At 46.4% G+C, this 24382-nt stretch overlaps 1 protein-coding gene across 2 annotated transcripts in view; it reads left to right on the top strand.

Moving 5' to 3' along the window:
* Positions 1-24382, top strand: part of LOC119169732 (MAM and LDL-receptor class A domain-containing protein 1-like) — a 336454-nt gene that overhangs the window by 59029 nt on the left and 253043 nt on the right. For both annotated transcript variants that reach the window (XM_075886851.1, XM_075886852.1), the window contains exons 6-9: positions 652-813; positions 17915-18018; positions 18216-18312; positions 21453-21608. In XM_075886851.1, coding sequence (XP_075742966.1) covers positions 652-813; positions 17915-18018; positions 18216-18312; positions 21453-21608 — 519 coding nt within the window. The remainder of the gene's footprint in view (positions 1-651; positions 814-17914; positions 18019-18215; positions 18313-21452; positions 21609-24382) is intronic.

Below are 24382 nucleotides of genomic sequence, written 5' to 3'. Positions count from 1 at the left end.
AGTATCATTCGAAAAAATATGCGCTTTGCCAGTTTTCTTAAGGACCATCAATTCCGATGTAAAACATTCATATATAATTTCTTTTTAGTTGTCAATAGAGCGGTTTGATTTTTTGGGCGAGTACTGCGTGCTATTTCACTAATCTTATAAAGAGATTACCACAAATTCTGCATGGGTGTTCATTATTGTTAGGACCACCAGAAGTTTTAAACAACCGTCAGTGGAAAAAGTTACTACTATTCAGGAAAGGACGACAATCGGTAATTTCGGGGCGTTTATTTTGTTATTTTTATGACTCCTAAAGAAACATTGTCAGTGTAATAAGGAAGCCTTGGGCATAAGATCAGGCAAGCAGTTTATACATATTTTTCAAAAATTTCTGCTTAGTTGCCTTCTGTGATTCCTGAATGTATTTTAGACAAAGCGAACTGCGGAGCTTCTGCCGGCAGGGTTCTGTTGCAGCAAGCTAATTGTATGAGTAAACAAACGCTAGCCAACGATGCATTAGTCCACGTGCTTTGGGGGTCATCTGAATTCGTATGTGAGAGCGTTATTATGTACGTTTCTGTAGACATCGAGAAGCATTGAAGTACTTTACCAAAAGAGTATATTTTGAATTGAAGCTGCCAATCAACATGTGTCTTTTGGCAGGTGGCATGGCCTACCTGGAGGGAGCCGGACGCCATTTGCAAGAATCTTTTGCGTCTCCAACTCTACCTGGCAGGGAGAATGTACAGTGTCTGCAATTTTACTATTACATATCAGGGAGCGAAAAATCAGGAGGAAGTTTGATGACCAGCATTTTCTCAACAGGTACCCAACCATATTGCCACGAGTTCTATTCTTTTCTACTTTAAGGGCTCTGTTGCAGCAAGCTTCTTGTATCAGTATATATATAGTCTCGCACGCGTTGTGCCGAAATGTCGAACATACACAATTGTTATGGATTTTACTGAAAAGCTTGTACGCAAATCGCGCACAGCATAGTTTCTTTTGAAATTAACGCGGTCACCGGTGACAAATATGGAATATTCAATGCCACATCTCTATATGCCAACACAACTTACCGATGGTCAGATGACTCGATGGTCGACCAATATCTCGCAGCAATATCTCACAGAAGCCATGATCACTTTGGTATATTTTGAGGTTTCATTCTACGGGGGCTTGTATTTTCCCCTTTTGCTGCAGCCTTCTTCACGGTCGCTACCAGGAGAAAACATTTTTTCTGTATTTCTGTCTGTATTTTTTATGCATCAGTGCTTTATTGATTGCTTTCCCTGTTTTCATCGTAATTTTTATTTGGCACCAAATCATACTTGATTTTAAATGACCCCACATATATTCACGTACACCTTTCCTGCAACTCAGTGAAGCAAGATAGCGAGACTTATTTAGTCTGTCTTTGTGTTGATGTACAAATGCGTGCCTGTTTGCCATGGCGTTATATATTTCATTCTTCAAGAATGAGGACCAACATGCACAGAAAAAAAGGAGAGGAAATCGTTGTTAAATCTTATGTTATTATCATGTTTGGTAAGGTGTGTGAGAAATGTTCAATATTTTGTGTTAAATAGATGGTCGCTTGGCATGGTTAGTTGTTAAAATGTTCAAGAATTGTAGTCGCATGTTTCAACAGTCCAACATGATATCTCCCTCTTTATATGATAATATTTCACTGCATTTTTGTTGAAATTCTTACGCGACCCGGCCTTGAACAAGCGGCTGCAACAGCAATGTCACACATTGCGAAAGACAAGACTGGACAATGACTGAGTGTGCGCGTGTGTGCTGCCGAATGTGCTGTGTTTATCTCTCTTTCCTCTCTGCTCTCTATCTTTCATCTCCTCCATCGCCCTCCCATGCGCAGGATAGCAAACTGGCTGCCTATAGGCTGGTTAGCCTCCCTGCCGTTCTTTTCCTCCTATTTTCGTTCCTTCACTGCATTAATTACACAATCACACTGCGTGACCCACTTAGAATCACGCCCGAAGCCAACTTTTTGTAGTTTAACGGTACACTGACTCACAGCCCGCCCCCTCCTGCAGATAGATTTCATGCCTAAAATTACTTCGATTTCAACAAATGAGCTCGAGAAAAATGAACCTGCATCAGGGCACAATCTCTCTCAGCTTAGCTTTATATGCATATCTTCGCTTCGGCTGTAATTACATCTCATCAGGCTTGAAGTACGTACTAAAATAAAAAGATTTCATTTCATATCGTAAGCAGCAAAAAGCTGTCTCCAGTGTTCACGCAACTACTACTATATTTCATTGTAAATGAGTACGACAGGTAATGATGTGACGATAGCAAGACTGGAAACACTAGAAGGGCAGTTATATTCAGAGCCCTGTGTATAGCCATAATGGTCAGCAACGGCAACTGTACTCTATATGTCTTCACATCAGTTAGTCGTTAATGGCTTCTCAGGCCACCCGGACAGCTTAAGCTCTCCCTTAGTAGTGTACGTATAGTGCTATAAAGCGCTCACAGTTTAATATGGACAAGCATATCTGACCTTATAAAAAAATCGGTTTTATGTGGAGATTGTTTCACCCAAATAAATTTTGCAATTTCTATTTATTTATTTACCTGGACACGTGCAGATAGGTGCATGAATATATATAAAGTGTGATCAAACCCTGCCCTCCTTCTCACTGGGAAAAAAATGAATAGCTATTTCCCTAGGCCCAGTGCCGAGTGTTACGAAGCAGGATGACATTGCTGTAGGCTTGACATTGAAACTATGCTGATGTACACCAGCGTTGATCAAGAAAATGACATCATGTGACGTAGAGGAAATTTCAAAAGCCACGACGGTGCCTTAACCATGTCAAAATGTGCTGTTGAAGTATTGAGGAAACTATACTTAATACTCTTGTAAATGTTCGAATGTTCTCTATAGCACTGTCGATTGCAGCAGTGGAACGCTTCTGTCATTTTTTGAGAAAACGAGAAAGAAATCATACCTTATCTACAGAGTTAATGAAGCTCGAGGAGCTTGTCTGGAGGTGATTGGGTAAAACATAAATCCTCCGTATACATTCTTGTTCCATCATAGAAAGACGTGACCACGTTATGTATATACACATCAAATACACGATGTTTACTACCTTAAATTTGATGCGCTATATGCGTTACAAGAATACCGCATACCCTAATATCACTTGGCCTCACTTTATAAAACTTCTGTTCGTCCGCCCGTCCATGCGTTCCTCGGTCCATTCATCCATCTGTCCGTGTGTGCATCCATCCATAGGTGTTTTGGAGAAGAGAAAGAAAGCGCAGCAAAAGCGAGTTTTCGATATAGGCGCGCCATCTAGTGAGCAATCTTGAAATCAGAGTACCAGCTGCAGCCCCTGCAGATGTCGCCTGCCGCATGGTACTTCGCCACAGCTATTGAACCTTGCAAGCCAGCGTTTAAAAATGAAAGCCATGTGCACACTTGTGCCATGTAAATACGCAATGAAGCTATCAGTCAAGCACGGTGACCTGGCAAACACAGCTTGAGTTTTAGTTATTAGCCCTCTTATTGTTACTGATTTCATGCTTATTCACATTGATTGGGTTCTACTATGCTCTTTTTTTCATCTTTATTGATGACTTCATTTAGTGTGCTCTCTCCTCTTGTCTATTCCAAACCTTCAAGCCACCCCTCCTCACCCCCTCTTACCTTTCTCAATCTCTTTGTACAGGTATATAATGTACTGTAAATGGTGTTATGAAATTCTAAAAGCTGACTGTCAAACATCTTTTTATGCTGTATGGCCACCCGGGTTTCCGCGTTCAACGCCAAAACTACACCAATTAAGATAAACAGCCTTACTGTAAAAAAAATAGATCACATCAGACCAACAAAATGTGTTATTGAAAATACGTCACAGTTGTGACTCACCATTTGTGTAGCAAGAAAGATATTGTTACCACATATGTAATTTAGGAATGTGCACCTGGGTAGCGGGGAACAGACAGATTAGAGAAGAGGACGTTCGGCTAGCGAGATAGGCATCCGGTGTACGACCCCTTGAAGTCTACCAGTACGCCACAGTGTAATAAACACATTACTAAACGTAACAGAGTGGTGGAGGTGCGGATCACAGCACGTCGATGAACCACGGAGCCACAGCTGTTTGAACTTTGCCGGAGCCGTCGTCTTGCTGGTCTGCCACCGACAACAACCATCATGACCGAGAGCGAAGGTCACGGCTCCTCAACCACGCAAAGGTCAGTGCCGCCTGCACCTCGTTATTGCTATATGGAACCCCGCCCGTTCGCGGGAAGAACAAGGGAAGATGTGAATGCGTGGCTGACACATTACAAAAGGGTGCGCCAGTACAACGGCTGGAATCCCAACGACCAACTGAGAAATGGCGCGCTGTTTCTCACGGAAATCGCCTTGATGTGGTACGAAAACCACGAAGATTCCTTAACAACGCAGGATTGTTTCGCTGAAGAACTCAAGAAATGCCTCGGCGACTCTGTTTCAAAAAAAGAAAAGCGCGGAACGGACGTTGGCTCAAAGAGCCCAGACTCCTGGAGAAACGTGTACCACCTACATAGAGGAGGTTCTGAAGCTCTGCAAGATCATAGACCCATATATGTCTGAAGAGGACATTGTCGGACACCTTCTAAAGGGTATAGCAGAGGACATCTACAATTTTTTGATAGGCCGGGAAGACCTCACTTCCGTCTCCACCTTCCGACATCACTGCCGTACTTTCGAGAAGCTGAAGACCCGTCGTATTGCCCCAAAATTTGGTAGGCTGGCAAACGTCACAACGGTCGCCAGCGTCGACGTAAGCCCGCCTGCCGACCTTGCCGCTACTATCAGGGCAATAGTGTGCGAAGAGCTACAGCGACAAGACACACCATCCATCATCCGCCTACCTGTTCATCCTACTACCCGGCGCCTTTCGCTCCTCTGCCACCATCGGTATGTGCGACGGACTTTAGCGAAGCTGGAACTTCCTGGCCACGCCGAGACTCATTCGCGCCTGACCAGCGGTATGACCGACGCCTTCGTACAGACCCCGCTCCACAGAGGCGGGCAGTTCCCGTTCAGCAAGCTGCTGTTCTCCGTTCAGGTAGGCGAACTTACACAGCGGAGCGCTCTCAGCAGTGGTTCGGCGAACAACCCCTACCCGTCTGCTACAACTGTGGCGTCGAAGGCCACATCGCCAAGTACTGCAACTACCGGCAGCCGCCAAGGTACGACCGCTCACCGAGATCCCACCTGTCTGGTTTTACAAGAGCACCAACGTTCCCTGGAAGCGCATCCCACGAGATACCCAGGCCGCTGTGACACTGTTCTCCGGCCTCTAACCACAGTCTGACACACCCGCCAGCCCTTCGCTCCTATCGGTCGCCGTCTCCTAGGCGCCGCTACTCTTCGCCGCCGCCGGAAAACTAGTCGGCGCGACCGTTGGAGGTGAGGTCGCTGGAGAGTCTTCGATTTCCACAGAAATGCCTCCTTTAATTTGCGTGTTTCGAAATAAGGTTCGTGTTCCAATTGATGGTGTACCAACAATGGCGTTGGTGGACACAGGTGCAACTGTGTCAGTGATGAGTTTAGTTTTCACCCGCCTCCTTGGATGAAAAGTTATGTTTCGTTGGGACCGTCCTGATACGTTTCGTGGAGTGAGCGGAGAGGTGTTACTACCTGTTGGTGTGTGCACTGTGACTGTTAGTTTGGCGTGCCAGAACTTTGTTGCAGAGTTTACTGTTCTCCCTCATACCATGCATGACGTTATTCTGGGACTCAATTTTTTGAAGCTATGTGGTGCCACTATCGATTGTCGCACAGGACAAAATACAGTAGATTTCGATATCCCAGTTGCATTTATAGAAAACTCGCCTTGTCAGGAAAGTGCTCTTTGCACGTCTGTGAACACAACTGTGCCGCCATTGTCTGCGGAATGTGTCCCTGTTGTCTGTTCACCTGCAAGCGAGAAAAAATTTGACGCAACTGTGGAGCCCGTGCATCTCAGTTGCACAAAAAAAAACAGTTTTAATACGCTACTGCACGCTATTAGTTGCGCAAGGGCATACTGTTTATGGGTGACTAACTGCTCTGACGAACCAACAGTGCTGCCGGAGGGTCTGAAACTTGCAGACATTCGTGGACACCAAGTATTCTCGCTTGCCATCCTTGCAGACAGCAGCGATTGCCCGGATAAGACACGTTGCGATAATCTGCAGGCCAGGGACACCACCATTATGGCTATCATTGACAAGTCACTCAGCACCAAGGAACGTAAAGAACTAGCGAGTATTCTGTGCAAACATGGCGGTATTTTTGATTTCGCTAAGCACGATCCACCGTCAATCCCTGCTTCTCACATAAAGCACCGAATCGACACGACAACTTACAGACCTCTCCAACAGAAATGATATTGTGTATCGCCTTCGGAACGTGCAGTGATCAATGGACAGATTTGCGAGATGCTCACGAAAAATGTAATTTTAAGAATCTTCCAGTCCGTGGGCCGCTCCAGTAATTCTAGTGAAAAAGAAAGGTGGGACATGACGATTTTGTTTGACTACCGCCGTCTCAACGCCATCACTAAAGAAGACGTATACCCACTCCCGCGGATTGATGATGCTATCGACTGTCTGTCATCGGCCTCTTACTTTTCGTCTGTGGATTTGAGGTCAGGCTACTGGCAGAATACAATGCACGAGGAAGACAAGGAAAAAACGGCATTTGTTACAACAGATGGACTATTTGAATTCAATGTGATGCCGTTTGGACTCTGCAATGCACCTGCAACTTTTGAGCCCTTTATGGACAACATTCTGCGTGGATTGAAGTGGGAAGTTTGTATGTGTTACTTGGACGACGTTGTAATTTTTGGGCGCACCTTTTGTGAGCAGAACACACGCCTTGGCCTCGTGTTGGACTGCCTAGGCAAAGCTCGCTAGGTGCTCAACTTAAAGAAATGTCGTTTTTGAGAGCGCCAAACACTCGACCTTGGACACTTAGTAAACAAAGGAGGCATACGACCGGATCCCGCCAGAACGGCCGCAGTGGAAGCATTTAAGCGACCTCATTCGGCGAAAGAACTGCGCAGCTTTTTGGGGCTTTGTTCATACTTTCGCCGATTGATTTCTGTTCTTGCCTATATCGCATACTCGCTCACGTGTCTTCTTAAGAAATGTGCGCAGTTTGACTGGACCCCTGAATGTGAGTCTGCTTTTTCGGAGTTCAAGTTTCTTTTGACGCCTCATCCGATTCTTCGGCACTTCAATCCTCTGGCTCCCACTGAGCTTCACACAGACGCCAGCGGTATTGGTGTAGGTGCTGTCCTGGTTCAACGCTTGGATAACCTAGAACACGTCGTAGCGTATGCAAGTCGCTTGCTCAGCAAGTCCTAGCGTAACTACACAGTCACAGAGCAAGAATGTCTTGCAGTAGTCTTGGCGGTGCAGCGCTTCCTGTCCTACCTGTACGGACACACCTTTACCGTCGTGACAGACCATCATTCTCTCTGCTGTTTGGTCAATCTGCGTGAGCCATCTGGTCAGCTGGCACGCTGGGCACTTCGTCTACAAGAGTATGACTTCACGGTTTCCTATAAAAGAGGCCCACGTCACGCTGACGCAGATTGTCTTTCGCGACTACCACTTCCAACGACGGAATGTGACGCAGACAACTTCGACACCTACATCGCATCACTGCATCAACCGTTTCCCGATGCCAAGACCTTAAGGGATGAGCAACAAAGGGAAAGCACCATACAGCAACTCATTGCTACCAAACCAAAATCATCGCCTACCCGCTTCTGCATCTGAGACGGGCTAGTTTACAAAAATAACTACACCAGCACCGGCTCACGATATCTTCTGGTGGTTCCGAAGAGTCTACGCGTTTACGTCTTACAGGCTATGCATAATGACCCAACATCCGGTCATCTAGGCACAGCGGAAACTCTTTGCCTTCTCCAAGAAAGATTCTACTGGCCCAAAATGCGCCAGACGACGGAACAATACGTGTCTAGCTGTAACGAGTGTCAACGTCATAAGCGCCCAACAAGTGCTCCTCCAGGACGATTACATCCGGTGCCGCCCCTAGAACTCCATTCGAGCAAATCGGGATTGACCTCCTTGGGCCCTTTCCCCGGTCTTCTGATGGAAATCGCTAGATAGTCGTCTGCACCGACCATTTAACAGGGTACTGCGAGACAGCTGCCATACAATAAGCAACTGCAGCCGATGTGTCTCTCTTCATGCTACGTTTTGTTATTCTTCGACATGGACCTCCCAAAATAGTAACCAGTGACCGTGGCCGACAAGTCACCACAGACGTAGTGGAAGAGATGCTTCGTGTCTGTGCCTCAAGGTTTTGGCACTCTACACCATATCATCCTCAAACAAACGGTCTAACTGAATGAATGAACAGAACTCTCTCGAACGTGCTGTCTCTGCATGTCACATCAGATCACAAGGACTGTGACAGTATTCCACCTTTTATCATATATGCATTCAACACCACACAGCATGAAACTACCGGCTACAGTGCTTTCTTTCTTCTATTTGCTCCACCAGCTCGTCATGCCCTGAATACCATCTTCCCGTGATTAGACCACCAAGATCCCTGCATATCCGAGATCATCTGTCTGGCAGAAGAAGCTAGGCGCTTTGCTTATTTGCGCACTCTTGTTTCACAATACCGCTGAAAGGCACATTTTGACCACCGACGCCGACACGTGACGTACAATCGCGGCGACCTAGTGTTGCTGTTGACACCAACTAGAAAACGCAGTTTGAGCGAGAAACTGCTAGGGCACTATGCGGGGCCTTATCTTGTTCTAGACCGTATCAGGGATTTAGTTTACCGCATAGCGCATCTCCATTCGAACGGCAGTCGGTCTGCAAAAACTGAACTTGCCCATGTTGCACGTTTGAAGCGCTTTATTCCTCGAGAGCCTGTCCGACTCGCCCAGTGGGCTTCGTCTGCGCGGAGGGAAACGTTAGCAAATATGTAATTTAGGTATGTGCACCTGGGTAGTGGGGAACAGGCAGATTAGAGAAGAGGACGTTCGGCTAGCGAGATAGGCTTCCGGTGCACGACCCCTTGAAGTCTACCAGTACGCCACAGCATAATAAACACATTACTAAACGTAACAACATTAGATAAGCTGGCAAGATAAGTGAAGTGAGATAAGGCTTCTGACGGAGATATAAATGTCTTTCTATAAGGACCAAGCTTCTTATGATCGAGGCTTGTACGTCGACGTCTTTGTTCGTCAGGGACAGACGCGTGCACTAGAGACACACGCAAAACTGAGTTTATTAATAGATTAATATTAATCCCAATTCTGAGAGAATAATAAAAGACTAGACGCGCAAACTCCACATAATAGCCATCGACATCAACGTACACATTGTGAACATTAACACCTAGCTTCATTTCTTGTATACGCTCACTATCCGCTCTTATGGTGTACACAAAACTGTTGCTATAGACGAAACGTATGGGCTGTGTAAATAGAAAAAAAGTTAATATATATGAAACAGCAACATGATTTTAACGAAGAATTAAAAAACACCTACAAGCACAAATCATATATACTAGCTGGCAACTTCAACGTACTCATCGTGGACATCAGGGCTTAGCTTCATTCACTCGTCATCATTCACTTTGCGGAGATGTCTCGATTTTTTTTCGTACACTCACATGCCATGAGAAACCATTATTCAGTGCTGTTCACGTTTACAATAAGCAGTATACTCTGGCCTTCCATCTCTCAGTAGCGTGATACTGTTTAGGGGATCTAAAGTTATGCACTGCAGGGCCAGCACCAATGGTTGACCCACCCTTGAGAACAAACGTAGGGCAGTCCTTCCTTATAATCATTAGGCTTTGCACAACGTCAAACTATTAGCAGCCAGAGTTGACGCTCATATGGTCTTTTCACGCACTTGTAAATTCGGTAAATTGTCCAAGAAAGATTGGAAGATCCCGCGTACAGCTAGAATCGATGATATGGGAAGCACGAATCAGGAAGGTTGATAAGTTATTTATTATCACCACAACACTACGAGGCGCATGAATGTAGTATACAGTAGACACAAGAACAAATGTTATGCGCACTCAATAATCTAGATAAGGTGCAAGTATGTTGGTTATAGTCGTGTAATGACGGCCCCACTAACGTTTGCAATAGCAGCCCTAGCAGTGGTTGGCATGTAAATTATGCCGTATATGACTTCCATGCCATGATTGTCATGCATGCACCTGAAATTTGTGTTTGTTGTCTATTCTGGTCACGTAATATAAAATTTAGTATATGTGAAGCTGGACAAACGGCCGTGAGCATGCCATGAGCGTAGCACGTGGTTATGCTTTAATGACACGCATATCATGATTATTATGTTCGGATTTGTCACTTAGATTTCTCGTTCGTCTGCGTCACATAATACCAAACTTGACATATTAAAGCTATCGGAACGGCCACAAGCGTATCATGAGCATGGCATGTAGTAATCTTCTTACATGGCAGGCATGTCATGATTAGCATGTTTGGGCGTGTCAATTACCTTCGTCGTCTATTCACGCCACGTAGGCACTAAATTTGGTATATGTGGACTTAGTGAAACGGTCACGAGCGCGCTATGAGTGTAGCATGTAGTCATGTTTTACATGACCTGTATATCATGATTCTCACGTTTGCACGTGTAATTTACCGTCGTCATTCATTCTTGTGACATAATACCCAACTTGGTATATGCGGAGCTAGTGAAACGGCCGCGAGCGCACTATGAGCGCACCATGTAGTCAAGTTTTACAAGAAACCATGTAATGATTAGAACGTTTGGACGTGTCAATTACATTCGTAGTCCATTCACGTTAGGTAATACCAAACTTGGTATAGGAGAAGCTAGCAATTCGGTACGAGCGTGGTATGTAGTCATGTTCTTACATTATACGCGTGTCTTGATTATCATGTTTGCACTAGTATTTTACCTTCCCCGTTCATTCACGTCACGTAATACCAAACTTGGCATATGTGAATAATTCGAAATGGTCACGAGCACATCTTTTGCGTAGCTTGTGGTCATGTTTTACATCACAGGCATGTCATGATTATCATGTTTCGACGTGTCATTTACCTTGATCGTACATTCGCATCACGTAATACAAAGGTTGGTATGTGTGAAGCTAGCGAAATGAGCGCGAGCGCACCAGGAGCGTATTGCGTATACTCATGACATACATGACATGCATTTCATGATTTCCACGTTAGAGCCTGTCACTCATGTTTGCCATGCAGTCTTCTCATACCATACCAGTTTTGAAGCATGTCATGTGAACAAAACCCCCGTAAGAGCAGCAAGACCATCACATAAAAATCAGCACATTCATGACATATGTGTCATGGTTTTACGTAATGCCTAGTCACTTATGCTCGCCATACAGCAATGTTACGCCATCCCAATTGTGGTAATGATCGCATCAATGAAACTGCCAGGATATCTAAAAGGCCTAAGCGGCTAGATAGATAGATAGATAGATAGATAGATAGATAGATAGATAGATAGATAGATAGATAGATAGATAGATAGATAGATAGATAGATAGACAGACAGACAGACAGACAGACAGACAGACAGACAGACAGACAGACAGATAGATAGATAGATAGATAGATAGATAGATAGATAGATAGATAGATAGATAGATAGATAGATAGATAGATAGATAGATAGATAGATAGATAGATAAACTTAAAGCCGCTGAAGTGTGCTAAGAAATTCTCCACATGTGAAAAGGCTCAATCTGATAGGAGACATCGCTCGATATGCCCAGAAAAACACAAATAAAAAGCGTTTGTTCAGTGTGAGACATGCATTCTTGACCGCATTCCTCTGTCTTGTGGCACCATTTATATTGGCAAGACCAGCTGCTGCCGTAGTGTCCGACTCAGTGAGCATTGTTGCTAAGTAGTAAATATGGCCACCTGATGGTTTTATGGCGCAAGGCTCCCGGAGCTGTGCATAGAAACAAAGTTTTTGTGGAATTGGGGTCGTGAGCAGAAATTAGTCCGAAATCACTAGGAAAATAATTGAAGCAGAACTGATTGACCGTATCGATAACGCATGCGTTAGCACACCACTGCTGCCTTTGAGTACGGAAGTACTACGCTTCTGCGCATGGAGCGGTAAAAGCCTGTCTTTGAGTTGCTTATGCACCTTTCTTATCGATCTCGTCGACGCAAGTGTCGCCTTGGTATAAATGAAGATATTGTCGCGTGCTTGCTCAAGAAAGACGATGACAGTTGTGCATGTGCCACGAAGAAGAAGAACTCGCTTGCGCGTTCTAATCAAAAAAGATCGACCTGCTTCTGGTGTCTCAGTCTCTACGGCAAGACCTCTGTTTTGACGTCGTGACACTGGTGGAGGTGCTGGAGCCTACAACCGGATGCAGGACAGTCTTGCTCGGACCCGTTCACCTAGTCCAGAGACCCAGCCCCTCGTCACGACTCCGGTGCACCGATTCAGTCGGCGCCTAATAGGCCTAAGTCCGGAGTCCGCACCAGTTCCGCCTCTAACCAGCATGGCAGCTCCTACCACATCCACGGCTACCCTTCCATCGCAGACCACTCTTCCCTCGCAGGTGACTCTTGAACATCCTCGCGTTCCTGAAGTTTTCCATGGGGAAGAGTACGAGGATGTCGACGGCTGGCTCGAACAGTTTGAACGGGTTGCTGTATCTAACCACTGGAACGGACAGCACAAACATGGCCGTGCATATTTCGCCCTGGAAGATAGCGCTCGCACGTGGTACGAGAACCACGAGGTTACTTTCCAATCTTGGGAAGATTTCCGTTGAAGGCTCCTCGCCACATTTTTGAACACGGACCGACGGGATCGCGCACAGCAAATGATTGAGGCTCGCGCACAAAAACCCAACGAAACAGCCGCCATGTACGCAGAGGGTATGATCCGTCTGTTTCGACGAGCTGACCCTGACATGCCCGAGGCGAAGAAGGTGCGTCACCTAATGCAGGGTGTCAAATAACCAGTGTTTGCGGGCCTCGTACGAAATCCACCTACAACAGTAGATGAATTCATAAGAGAGGCGACTGTCATCGAGCGCGCACTGCGACAACGATACCGACACTTTGACCGCCTGCCGAACCACACGGCAGTAAGTGCGGCAGCTCAGAACACTGTCGTGTGTGAAAGTTCCCTGCGACAAATGATTAGGGAAATACTGCGTGAGGAACTTCGGGCCCTCTGCGTCCCTCCTACCCAACCGCCCGTCGCATCTGTTGCCGAAATCGTGTGCCAGGAGTTGAGGCAAGCCGTTACACCACCGGTGCCAAGTCCTGAGCCACATCCAGCGAGCTACGCTGATGTGGTCCATCGTCCTCCACCGCCATTTGTGGCGACACCCTTCCAGCCACGACCCACGGCCGTACCTCGGTGGCAACGGGATTCCCTGAGACGACCACCAGATCGCCTAACTGACTTGTGGCGCATGGCCGACCGTCGACCTATTTGCTTCCGCTGCGGAGAACCAGGTCACATTGCTCGCTGTTGCCGTCATAGCGATTCCGGCTTCGGGAACTTTTCTCGTCCCGCTTCTTTCCGCTCTGAAGACCGTCGTGCCCACGATGCCGATCAACTGTCGACTGGCCAAGCAACTACACCGCGTCGCTGGCGATCTCCATCTCCTGCGCGTCACCGTGACTTCCCTCAGAGCTACGCGGACGTCACCAGATGCCGTTCGCCTAGCCCACGCCGGGGAAACTAACTGCTGCGACCTCCGGGGGCAAGGTTGCCAATCGTCGAGACACCAAAAAGTTCCCCCTATCATCGCAAGAAGGTATGACGACAACCACGACGAATACGACGACGAATATGACGACGAATACGACGACGAATACGACGACGAATACTAATGCCGATGAAGTTGTACGTGCTGATCTTGGCGTTTTCATTGACGGACATTACGTTACAGCACTGGTCGACACTGGCGCCGACTTCTCAATCATGCGACAAGAACTCGCCGACCGCCTTAGAAAGGTCAAGACACCGTGGACAGGGCCACACATAAGGAGTGCTGGTGGTCAGCTGATGATTCCCACGGGTAAATGCACCGCTCGACTTCGCATTGGGGATTCTAGCTTCGTGGCCACTTTCGTCCTGTTACCAGACTGCTGGAAAGAGTTAATTTTGGGCATAGATTTTCTTCGAGATCATGGCGCTGTTATAATATCCCTTAACGTATGGTGACGTTTTGCGCACATCCATATGTCGACGACAGCAGCGACGAACTACGCGGCAGTTTGGGAATAGCCGACGATGTGACGCTCCCACCGAGATCCTGCTGCCTTGTGTCTGTTTCCAGTGGGTGGCCTTCCTATAAGGATGTGATAGTGGAGCACATAGTCGCTCTTTTGCTCACGCAAGGCATTTTCATCGCGAGAGGCATCCTAACACTTATTGGTGGACAGGCAGAAGTGCTCCTTACAAACTTCAGCAACGAGCGCCGTCAAATCCATAAGGGTACCGCAATTGCCTACTTCGACGATATAGACCAAGCCGGGGATTGCTGCGCTTTGCAACCAGATGACGCGACAGTCCCTGCCTCGACAACTTTGTCGGTGAACATCTGCTCCACGCTACCGCCCTCTGATAGGAAGCGTCTGCTTGGACTTATACACAAATTAGAAGACTGCTTTTCGCGTACGTCAAAGGTCCAGCGGACACCATTGACCAAGCACCGCATCATTACTGAAGACAACACGGGACCGATTCGGCAGAACCCCTACCGTGTGGCTCCGAAAGAACGCGAAGAGATTCAGAAGCAAGTACAGAAGATACTCGTGGATGACGTCATACAACCTTCGAAAAGTCCTTGGGCGTCCCCCGTGGTTTTGGTCAAGAAAAAAGACGGCAGCTTGCGTTTCTGTATTGATTATCGCAAGTTGAACCAAGTCACGAAGAAAGACGTCTATCCACTGCCTCACATAGACGGTTCACTCGATCGGCTGCGTCATGCGCGCTATTTCTCTTCAATGGACCTCCGAAGCGGCTACTGGCAGATAGAAGTCGACGAGAGAGATCGTGAAAAAACGGCCTTTGTGACGCCTGATGGCCTTTACGAACTCAAGGTGCTTCCTTTTGGGTTGTGCTCGGCGCCAGCCATTTTTCAGCGTCTAATGGACACCGTACTATCGGGCCTGAAGTGGCAAACATGCTTGGTCTATCTGGACGATGTTGTATTCTCAGCATCACTCGAGGAACATCTCAGCCGTCTATCCACCGTACTTCAAGCCATACGCTCAGCCAGCCTGACTTTAAAACCAGAAAAAATGTTATTTTGGTTTCAACGAACTCAGCTTCCTAGGCCACGTCGTCAGTTCCGAGGGTGTATGACTTGACCCGGCCAAAATAGACGCCGTAGCGCAATTTCCTGCACCCCGTGACAAAAAGGCTGTGAGACGCTTCTTAGGGTTGTGCGCCTATTACCGGCGATTTATCGAGGACTTTTCGTCTATTGCGGCGCCATTGACATGACTCACACGTGAGGACGTCCCCTTCTTTTGGGGTGAACAGGAGCAAATGGCATTCAATGAACTGCGACAACGCTTGCAAACACCTCCAGTCCTTGCGCACTTCAACCAGGACGCCCCTACAGTACTTCACACTGAAGCCAGCATTGTAGGTCTAGGTGCCGTTCTGGTGCAGTGGCAAGACGGCTATGAAAGAGTAATAGCCTACGCCAGCAGAACTCTCTCTCGCACGGAGGAGAACTACTCGACCACCGAGAAGGAGTGTATCGCCGTGGTGTGGGCAGTCATCAAATTTCGTCCGTATTTGTACGGCCGCTCCTTCAAGGTTGTTAGCGGCCATCACTCTTTGTGCTGGCTCACCAACCTTAAAGATCCATCTGGTCGTTTGGCGCGCTGGAGCCTAAGACTTCAAGAGTTTGACATGACCATCGTCTACAAATCTGGGAAGAGGCACACCGACGCCGACTGTCTCTCACAGTCGCCAGGGGAAACTGTCGCTCCTAATGACGAAAACATCGACGCGGCATTCTTGGGAGTTGTCAACACGGCCACTATTGCACGAGAGCAGCGCAGTGACCCTGAGCTGTTACCACTCATTGAATATTTAGAAGGACGACGTAAAGACGTGCCGCGGTTATTTGCTAGAGGACTGCCATCTTTTTGCTTGCGAAACAATGTTCTCTATAAAAAAAACTTCTCACCAACCGGTAACCCGCACTTGCTCGTCCTGCCTGCCTCTCTTCGAAAAGAAATTATGGAAGCGTACCATGATGAAGCAACTTCTGGTCATCGAGGCTACACACGAACATTGTGCTGACTACGATGCAAGTACTACTGGCCAAAGTTACCTGCTGCTCTTAACCATCACGTGCGAACTTGCACCGACTGCCAAAGACGCAAAGCGCCTCCCAGCAAGCCAGCCGGTCTTTTACATCCAGTCGAACCACCGGAAAAGCCGTTCACCCAGATTGGAATGAATTTCCTAGGTCCCTTTCCAACTTCCACAACAGGGAAGTTGGAAGTTGGATGGATTATGGTGGTCACTGACTACCTGTCCCGTTATGCGGAGACTAAAGCTATGCAGCGTGGCACAGCAGCAGAAGCCGCTCAGTTTTTCATCGAAAACATCGTCCTTCGGCATGGCTCTCCGACAACAGTGATCACAGACAGAGGACCTGCCTTCACCGCAGAGCTTTTGAAGTCGGTTCTCAGACTCAGCGGTACAGCTCACCGGAGAACAACTGCATACCATCCGCAGACAAAGGACTGACGGAGCGCCTCAACAGGACCCTAACAGACATGATCTGCATGTACGTTGACACGGAACATAAAAACTGGGATCAGATATCGCCGTACGTGACCTTTGCTTATAACACCATTCGACAAGAAACCAGTGGAATGATACCGTTCAGTCTGATCTATGGTCGCGAAGTCACGATAACATTGGACGCCATGTTGCCGCATGAGTGTGACGACATCCATGTAGACGCCGAAGAATTCACTCAGCGTGCCGAAGAAGCCAGACAGCCCGCGCGCGTGCGCATCTGTCATCGGCAGCATCAAGATGCACAACGCTACGACACCCAACACAAGTTTGTTAGCTAGTCACCAGGTGACAAAGTGTGGGTCTGGATTCCGATACGTCGACGTGGACTGTCTGAGAAACTGCTAAGACGGTACTTTGGTCCATACAGCGTCACGCGACACTTGAACGACGTGAACTGCGAAGTCGTTCCCGACACTAATTGTAGTTATAAGCGCCAAAAGCGTTTGCCCGAAGTCGTGCACGTTGTGCGTATGAAACCGCATTTATCGAGTTAATTAGCTCCCGGTTACCGTTTTCGTACGACCAGTTCATACGCCTGGTAGAGCACCTAAGTTGCGTATCGGGACGATGCTTCTTTCGGAGGGAGGCACATGTCACGTGCTTGCTCAAGAAAGACGATGGCAGTTGTGCATGTGCCACGAAGGACTACGAAATGGACGAAGAAGAAGAATGACTCGCTTGCGTGTTCGTATTAAAAAAGATCGACCTGCTTCTGGTGTCTCAGTCTCTACGGCAAGACCTCTGTTTTGACGTCGTGACAATATTGTTTTTTGAAACGTGTTCACGTGACCGCTGTGCTTAAAGCTGGCGTATCAGTGGGAAATAAGCTATTGTAGTTAGAAGTGCTACTCTGTGTACGTCTTTTCCTTTCAACTATGCTCCTTTGCACGCTAAAATAGTAGAATGTTATGAGCATATCATGCATTTTTTATTAAATTCATTTAGCCTTTTATTAGGTTTACTTATATACGCAGACGTATATATGGCCGTGAAACCGAAATATAATTATTTGAGAGATTTTTCATTAACATTTACGAGAGTTCTTTTTGGTGTTCTCTAGGAACTTCGAAACAACAAAACATTTGGAAGCGATCTACCAAAGGTTTAGTCTGGGACGTTTGGACCGCAGTAGACGTGGCATTCAAACAAACGGAAGAATTTACGGTAGGTTATGTCGTATTGTGAGATCGCGTCATTGAACGATTTAGTTGTTATCAGGTGTATCCTAGAAATGACAGTGTCCCCGCTTCCTATGAAAGAGGCACTTCACCCAAAGTATCCGTTAAGACGAATGAATTCATTAGCCATGTATATACGGGATATACATCACAACAAATTCCTATGCTTTTTTCTTCTCCCAGATGATGTTTACCTATGCGCAAACGGCTGGAAAAGTCAACCAAAAGGTCACTTGCGCCATCGATAACATCGAGCTACATGACTGCGTGGGAACAACGAGTAAGTTCTAAAAATAATTTGGAAAAAATACGTATTCTTTCAATATAATTAGGAAAAGGTGCCTTTTTCTAGTTGCATTAGTGGATATGTATTTATCGCTTACGTATCCCTACATCAAAGTGATGTAGGCACCGTAGATTGAATAGTTGTAGTAAAACGTCCAAAAGCCCTTGTTATTATATGTCGCCTTTCTTTACGCGTCCTGTAATTATGACAAACAAGTAATATCAAAGTTCTCGATAACAGCGATATCGAACTGCAAGCAAATTTCGTGTAGTACTCTGACTCGAATTCTTCCATGGTCTGTGGGCAAGTGTAAGTTTCTTTACGACGTCTACGAGTGACACCAAGGAGCAGCTATATATTTATCTGACGTATCCGGAAGATCTGACAAGGAAAACGATGGACCGAGAGAAACCTTCATTGCAAATTAATATACAAGGTCTTCTTTAGTTCGTTAGGGCAACATTTATCGATGAAGCGCACGTACGTTCCCTGTAAGATTGCCGGCTTTCGCTAGCACACAAAAAACATATTGTCTTAGGCCTCAAGTACTATATGTACACAATTGTAAGTGGACTCAAATTTAGGCGGACCTCCCAAATTTGCACGGCATTCAAGAATAAAAAAAAACAAAGAAAACACTAGAGTGCATTTTGTAAAGGAAATTCGTTCACGTAGTCGTTTTTATCATTAAACGGGCTCATTCATCACCATCAAGCAAGACATTTTCGTGAAGTCTGATCCCCAAGTCTGGACAGCCTCGAAGTGTGTCCTCCGCTTTGGCACTTATGATGTGAAGAAATGGCTTTATTGCGCGTAAGATTATCGTACAACCACAAGAAACTGATTGACGAGCGAAGGTGGCTTCACTGTAAAGCTACACAAGTACGGAGAAAAAATCTAGCTTTAACCAATACGCGATCACTGAAGAAAATGTGGGAAAAGTTGCTCAGTGTGCTGGTTATGCGCGAGAAAATATGGAATTGATACCTTGCCCGTGACGTCTTCGTCACGTACTCTAACGCACTGCTTCACGAATATGGCAGCCCTGATGACGTAGAGGCCGCATACTCAATTTGCACTTAGATGTTTAGAGTACGATAACCATGCGGGTAGAATTTTATTAGTATCTGTCTATCAGTAACGAAAGAATTTGCTAGGGATAAAATTGTAAAATGAGCGCTTGATATTATAAAGCTTGCGTGAGCTTCGCGGTTCCCAAGCATGGCGGTTTTTAGGAACAACAGTGCAGGCGAAAGATAAACTTCAGCCAAAGCCGGATCACAAATGTAATGTTGTAATCGTGTTACAAGGTTTCTGAGTTTCCATTTGTTGCGTCAAAACTAGTGGCAATAGATTTGGTTTAGTTTTAAGACAGCCCTCACCCCGCCCCTCCCCTAAGTTCAGTTTTAAAATAATATAAAACGTTTAGATGTGCAATTGTATAGGCCGTTGTCTTAATCAGAGATTAATAAGAATAAGGGTCACAATCAGAAATTCCCTGTCTACTTATTTTTTGCATTGTGGAGAGTATAAATGCAGATCTAAATTTGATGAATGTACAGTGTGGTACAAGCAATAAGATGAAGATGCATGTTTGGTAATAAAGCCATACCATATATCGTAGTCGGAGCACAAGGCGAAGCCAGTAGTTCACAATCCCACCCGTGTCGGATCGACAGGTAGCTCTTCATAACTGTGCATGCGTGGATGAAGTGTTACCGCGCAATGAGCTTTTTTCTGCCAATCAACTTTTCCGTTTTCTGACCTGGGTCTTCCGTTTGGGTCCATGAATACACGCCAACTCCTTTCATTACGAAATTACATGACTATCATTACTAAGCGTGAGAATCTTGGTCTTAGTGCACAACCTTCAGAACAGCCTATGACATTATGCTGTGTAAGGATGCAAACACTCCCTGTGAGGTCGTTTTGCCTCTTAGCGTTAACGTGTCGCGGATAGGTCACATTTGTGGTTAATAACCCACAAGCGTTATGCTCGCGTGCGAGTTCGTCTTCATTATGGTCAGCCTGGTAGCGCCAGCAGTAACGTTTAGCTGCGAGGCTGGGTGGCGGCACATGAAACATGAGCGGCTATTTTTGGCGCGTTACGGATGGCGCAAGCAGTCGTCTCCCGAGGGCCCCTCGTGGTGAGTCGAGAGCTGGGGACACCGCCGTCGCTTTACCTTGTGTGCGTTTTTATGTTTGATTGAGTGTATTGTAATATTTGATAAAGTTGTTTCAGTTTGTCTCTAGTGACGTATATGATTCAGCTGGTGATATGTCGATGTAAAAGTAGTACAATAAACTTTTTATTCGTTTTTGCTTCGACCGCGTCTACTATCTGCGTTTGTTCCAAGAGAAGCGATCCCGTTTCTACAGCCCCCATTTGTGACGAGTTGGACGCCAAGCAGTCATCACAATCGCTAAAGAGCCTAACTGAGCTCGGCGTGCTGGGTGCTGTGTAGCTGCAATAATCAAGCATCGTCGAAAGGTTTTTGGGATACTTACTTGGACGAGTTGGTAGCTGTTCATTGTTACGTCATTGCGCATTGCTGCGTTAATCTTTCTCGGGGAGTTGGTTTCCTGTAGAGCCAGAAGTAACAGCGCGACCACACACCCACAAGAGAGACGACACGGACACCCTGTGCGTCTGTGTCTGTGCGTACTGTTAATTCTATGCTCTAAATTGAAACATCACTGTCATTATTACAAAAACTTGCTCAAGGGTTCATGAAATCTAACTGATGTGAATACTGCAGTGACATGCAGGGGCTCATATTTTGTATTTTGTGTAACTTTCTTTCTCCTTCTTTTATAACTTTCCTTCCCCTCTCCGCTTCCCCAGTGCAGGGCAGCCTACCGGGGCTCGGTTCTGGTTAACCTCCCCACCGTTCTCCTTATTTTCTCTTTCTCTTGCGGTACTGGCCTATAGACAGTATTGAACTACACGCTCAAAAATTTTAGCATCGACTTACTTTCACCATGGTCATAACCTTCGGCGCGTGAAGCTAAATAAGACGCGGCATGAAAGGTTATACTAACAATGGAGCCTTAGATGATTTTTACGGAGTTTTCATGAATTTTTACGGGATATATTCTTTTTTAGAACCTCTATGTTTTCTTGTTTTCTGCAGCTCCAAAAGAAAGAAAATGTGACTTCGAAGATGGCTGGTGCACGTGGAAGAACAACAACACGTCTAACAACGATCTGGCCTGGATGTTAGGAGGTGAATACTTCAAGACGACGCTCCTCAGGCCAAACCACGATCACACTTATGGCAATGGAACAGGTAATGTGCATTCCTAACTGTTTTCAGATAGAGGGGGAGAGTAGATCAGATCGTCTTATCCATGTCCTCAGTGCGTAACTAAGGTTGTCTGTTTTGTGGTGGGGCAAAAGATTTAGCGAGCTCTACCTAACCGAGTATTTCAAGAGTGGTAACGCTTTGATTTTGCCAGAAAAAAAAGATGGCAAACATGGCAAATATTATTGGATCACCGGTTAAATAAAATGGACAATGTGCTTAGGGCTTGACCATAAACACTTTAGTGGCCGCGCAGATGGATGCAGCACGCGAGTTGGTTTGTTTATTCCGACACACGTGTGAACTGCCTAAAAAATTCTAATATACCAACGTGATAAGCTCTGTGTAATTTATATCCGTCCCTATGAGATGGAAAAAATGCGGTTACTTTCCACTCTGTAGGTCGTTTCACTGCCACTTCAAGCAGAACCACTTGAAACATTTGTGCAATGAACAGTTACCAGTTCTGGTTATAGTAAGTGGATTTATGCATCTGTTTTCATCTAGTCGCTTTTACAATTTTTTTGGCACTTTCCCTATTTTTCGGACTTTCTTGCAACTTTGTAGCAAAAATTAGGGACCATCTCTCCGAAGGGAACCCTGATGGAATGCGAAGTAGCAGTGGTGCGCACGGCGTTGACCCGATTTAAACAGCCATCGACGCGGAGGCTGGAGTGACGGTTTCAAGTGAAACTCGGTAGTGCTCACTCGAGTAAACGTTTGTGTTAAACTCAAAGACACGCAAGGCAGGTTGGGTTTAGTGTAGGTTTCATCGCAAACAAACAAGCCCAAAATATTTCCACTCGACGTGCAGTCGAGCATTGTGGGTGGGGGAGAGGGTCAAGCGAGAGAGAAGCGTGTTGCGAGTGGGTGGAGGAGCCGGCAGCTGCGGGCCCGGTGGCGAGCGTGCTGCGCATGAGGGAGCGTGTGACGTCAGCGCGCACCTTTGAGGGAAGCGTGCTAGGGGAGCGTGACGTAAACGCGCAGCTGCGGGGTGACAACTTGGCAACGCTCCAACAGCTGCGGTGAGGGCGACGCGTTGTGGCGCGTTCGTGCGGACGCACGTTGGTATAGTGATTCACACGTTAGTCAAAGAGCTGCTTCGGATCTATTATAGTTATGTTAGTGGTCATCACATTCCCAATGTGCAACATGCGTTCCCCTCAGCGTATTTGCCGATGACTGAGTAGTAGTGTGCATAGGCGTGCGCTGGATTAATCAAGGCAGGCGAAGGTTCATCGAAGTGCCACCACCCGTTGCATACTGCGTCAATGTGTGAGGCAGATTATAGTATCGGGCAAATTTCGTACACATCTCCTCTAGGTGACTAAGGAAGTGGGTCATCTGCCTCTACCGACCCGCGCTTTTGTGCACGCCGGGTTTTTAAAGTCAAGAATACGTTGGGGGAATAAAGAAGTAACGATAATTATGCTCTGGCAAATAATCCTTCGACACACTGGAGACTACACCCTGATTATAATAATAAGAAGTAGTTTTGTTATCTGGTTATGTTGCTCATATTTTCGCTGTACAAAGCAGTTCGGTGGTTTTTGAAACTTCGCTGCGCATTGGAGTGGCATTTTATTCATACTTAAAAATATTCTAAAGACTGGGGAAATTCTTTTTTGCCGCTTTTTGGGGGCCTTCATTTGTGATGAGTATTCGCTCGTTCGCTCGGTAGCAACTGTGATCTCTGGCATTTAGCCAGGCGCTGGAACAGATAATTGTGATCATTGTATCGGAAACATGTACTGTTATACATTTTTGGCATGCACTATCAATTCATATTTGTGATGTAGAAGGTAAAGTAAGCAAAATAGATCGTTACTCTGCTGAAGGTAACTTCTCCTAAGCGCTTGCAATGCCTTACTAAAACAATTTATTCCCAGGGTATGAGGTGTATCAGTACGTGGCACCACCTTCCAGTGGCAGTATTGCATCGTACAGTAACGGAATAAAAATGAACGGAAAATAATATATGTGTCTAATAAAATTCGACCCATTCCACGTACCTTTAGAATCGTACCTTTAGAATTGGCGCTAATAACATGTACAAGTCAACGCACAGGCATGCGTTAAACAGCCGCACATGTTTTAATTGTTTACCGTTGCATAAAGATGCCATCACCAAGGTGGATTTTAGCAACACCAGAAGCGATGAGCTGATATGAAGCGCTGGTGCTTGCGAGGATGATAGACCTTGGCACTGCTACAGGCTGTGTTGCTGTTACGGTCCGTCTGTAATTATTTGTTCAAATTTTCTCGTACGGTCGTCTCCGTGGTGGGTGCGATGGCGACAGCAAGGACGGGTGCTCCACCCCCTCTTCCGCCAAGACCGGGGTGTGACCTGCAAGCGTCAAATAGGACTGGTGCGCTTGAGCATTTGAACATGGCGTTGTCAAGGTTATCGAGCTGCTCTGACGGGGATGATATGGAATCTGAGGGTTGATATGCTGAGGCCACGAACCGCCGATGGAAGAGGAAGCTTCGTAGGACTTAAAGCGTGAGGGGTCCTAACCACCGTGCATCGTCCTGTCCGCAGACGTGCACGATTACTTACGTCCCTATCACTGCTACAGGCGACCTGAATTCCCTAAATAGACAAGCTCTCACGGCGTATCTTGGAAGGATAGCTCCACGACAAATAAAAGAGGTCCGCATTTATCCTAGAAGAAATGTACTCGCTGTTGACGGTTCTACATGAGCGAACCTCAATGCATTGAAGGCTGTGACTCAGAAGGGCAACATACCTGTGCGCT

This window comes from Rhipicephalus microplus, chromosome 2 (genome assembly GCF_043290135.1).
Source record: "Rhipicephalus microplus isolate Deutch F79 chromosome 2, USDA_Rmic, whole genome shotgun sequence".
NCBI classification, from domain to species: domain Eukaryota; kingdom Metazoa; phylum Arthropoda; class Arachnida; order Ixodida; family Ixodidae; genus Rhipicephalus; species Rhipicephalus microplus.
Note: the sequence above shows the minus strand (reverse complement) of the source record. Positions and strands in the feature narration are given on the sequence as shown.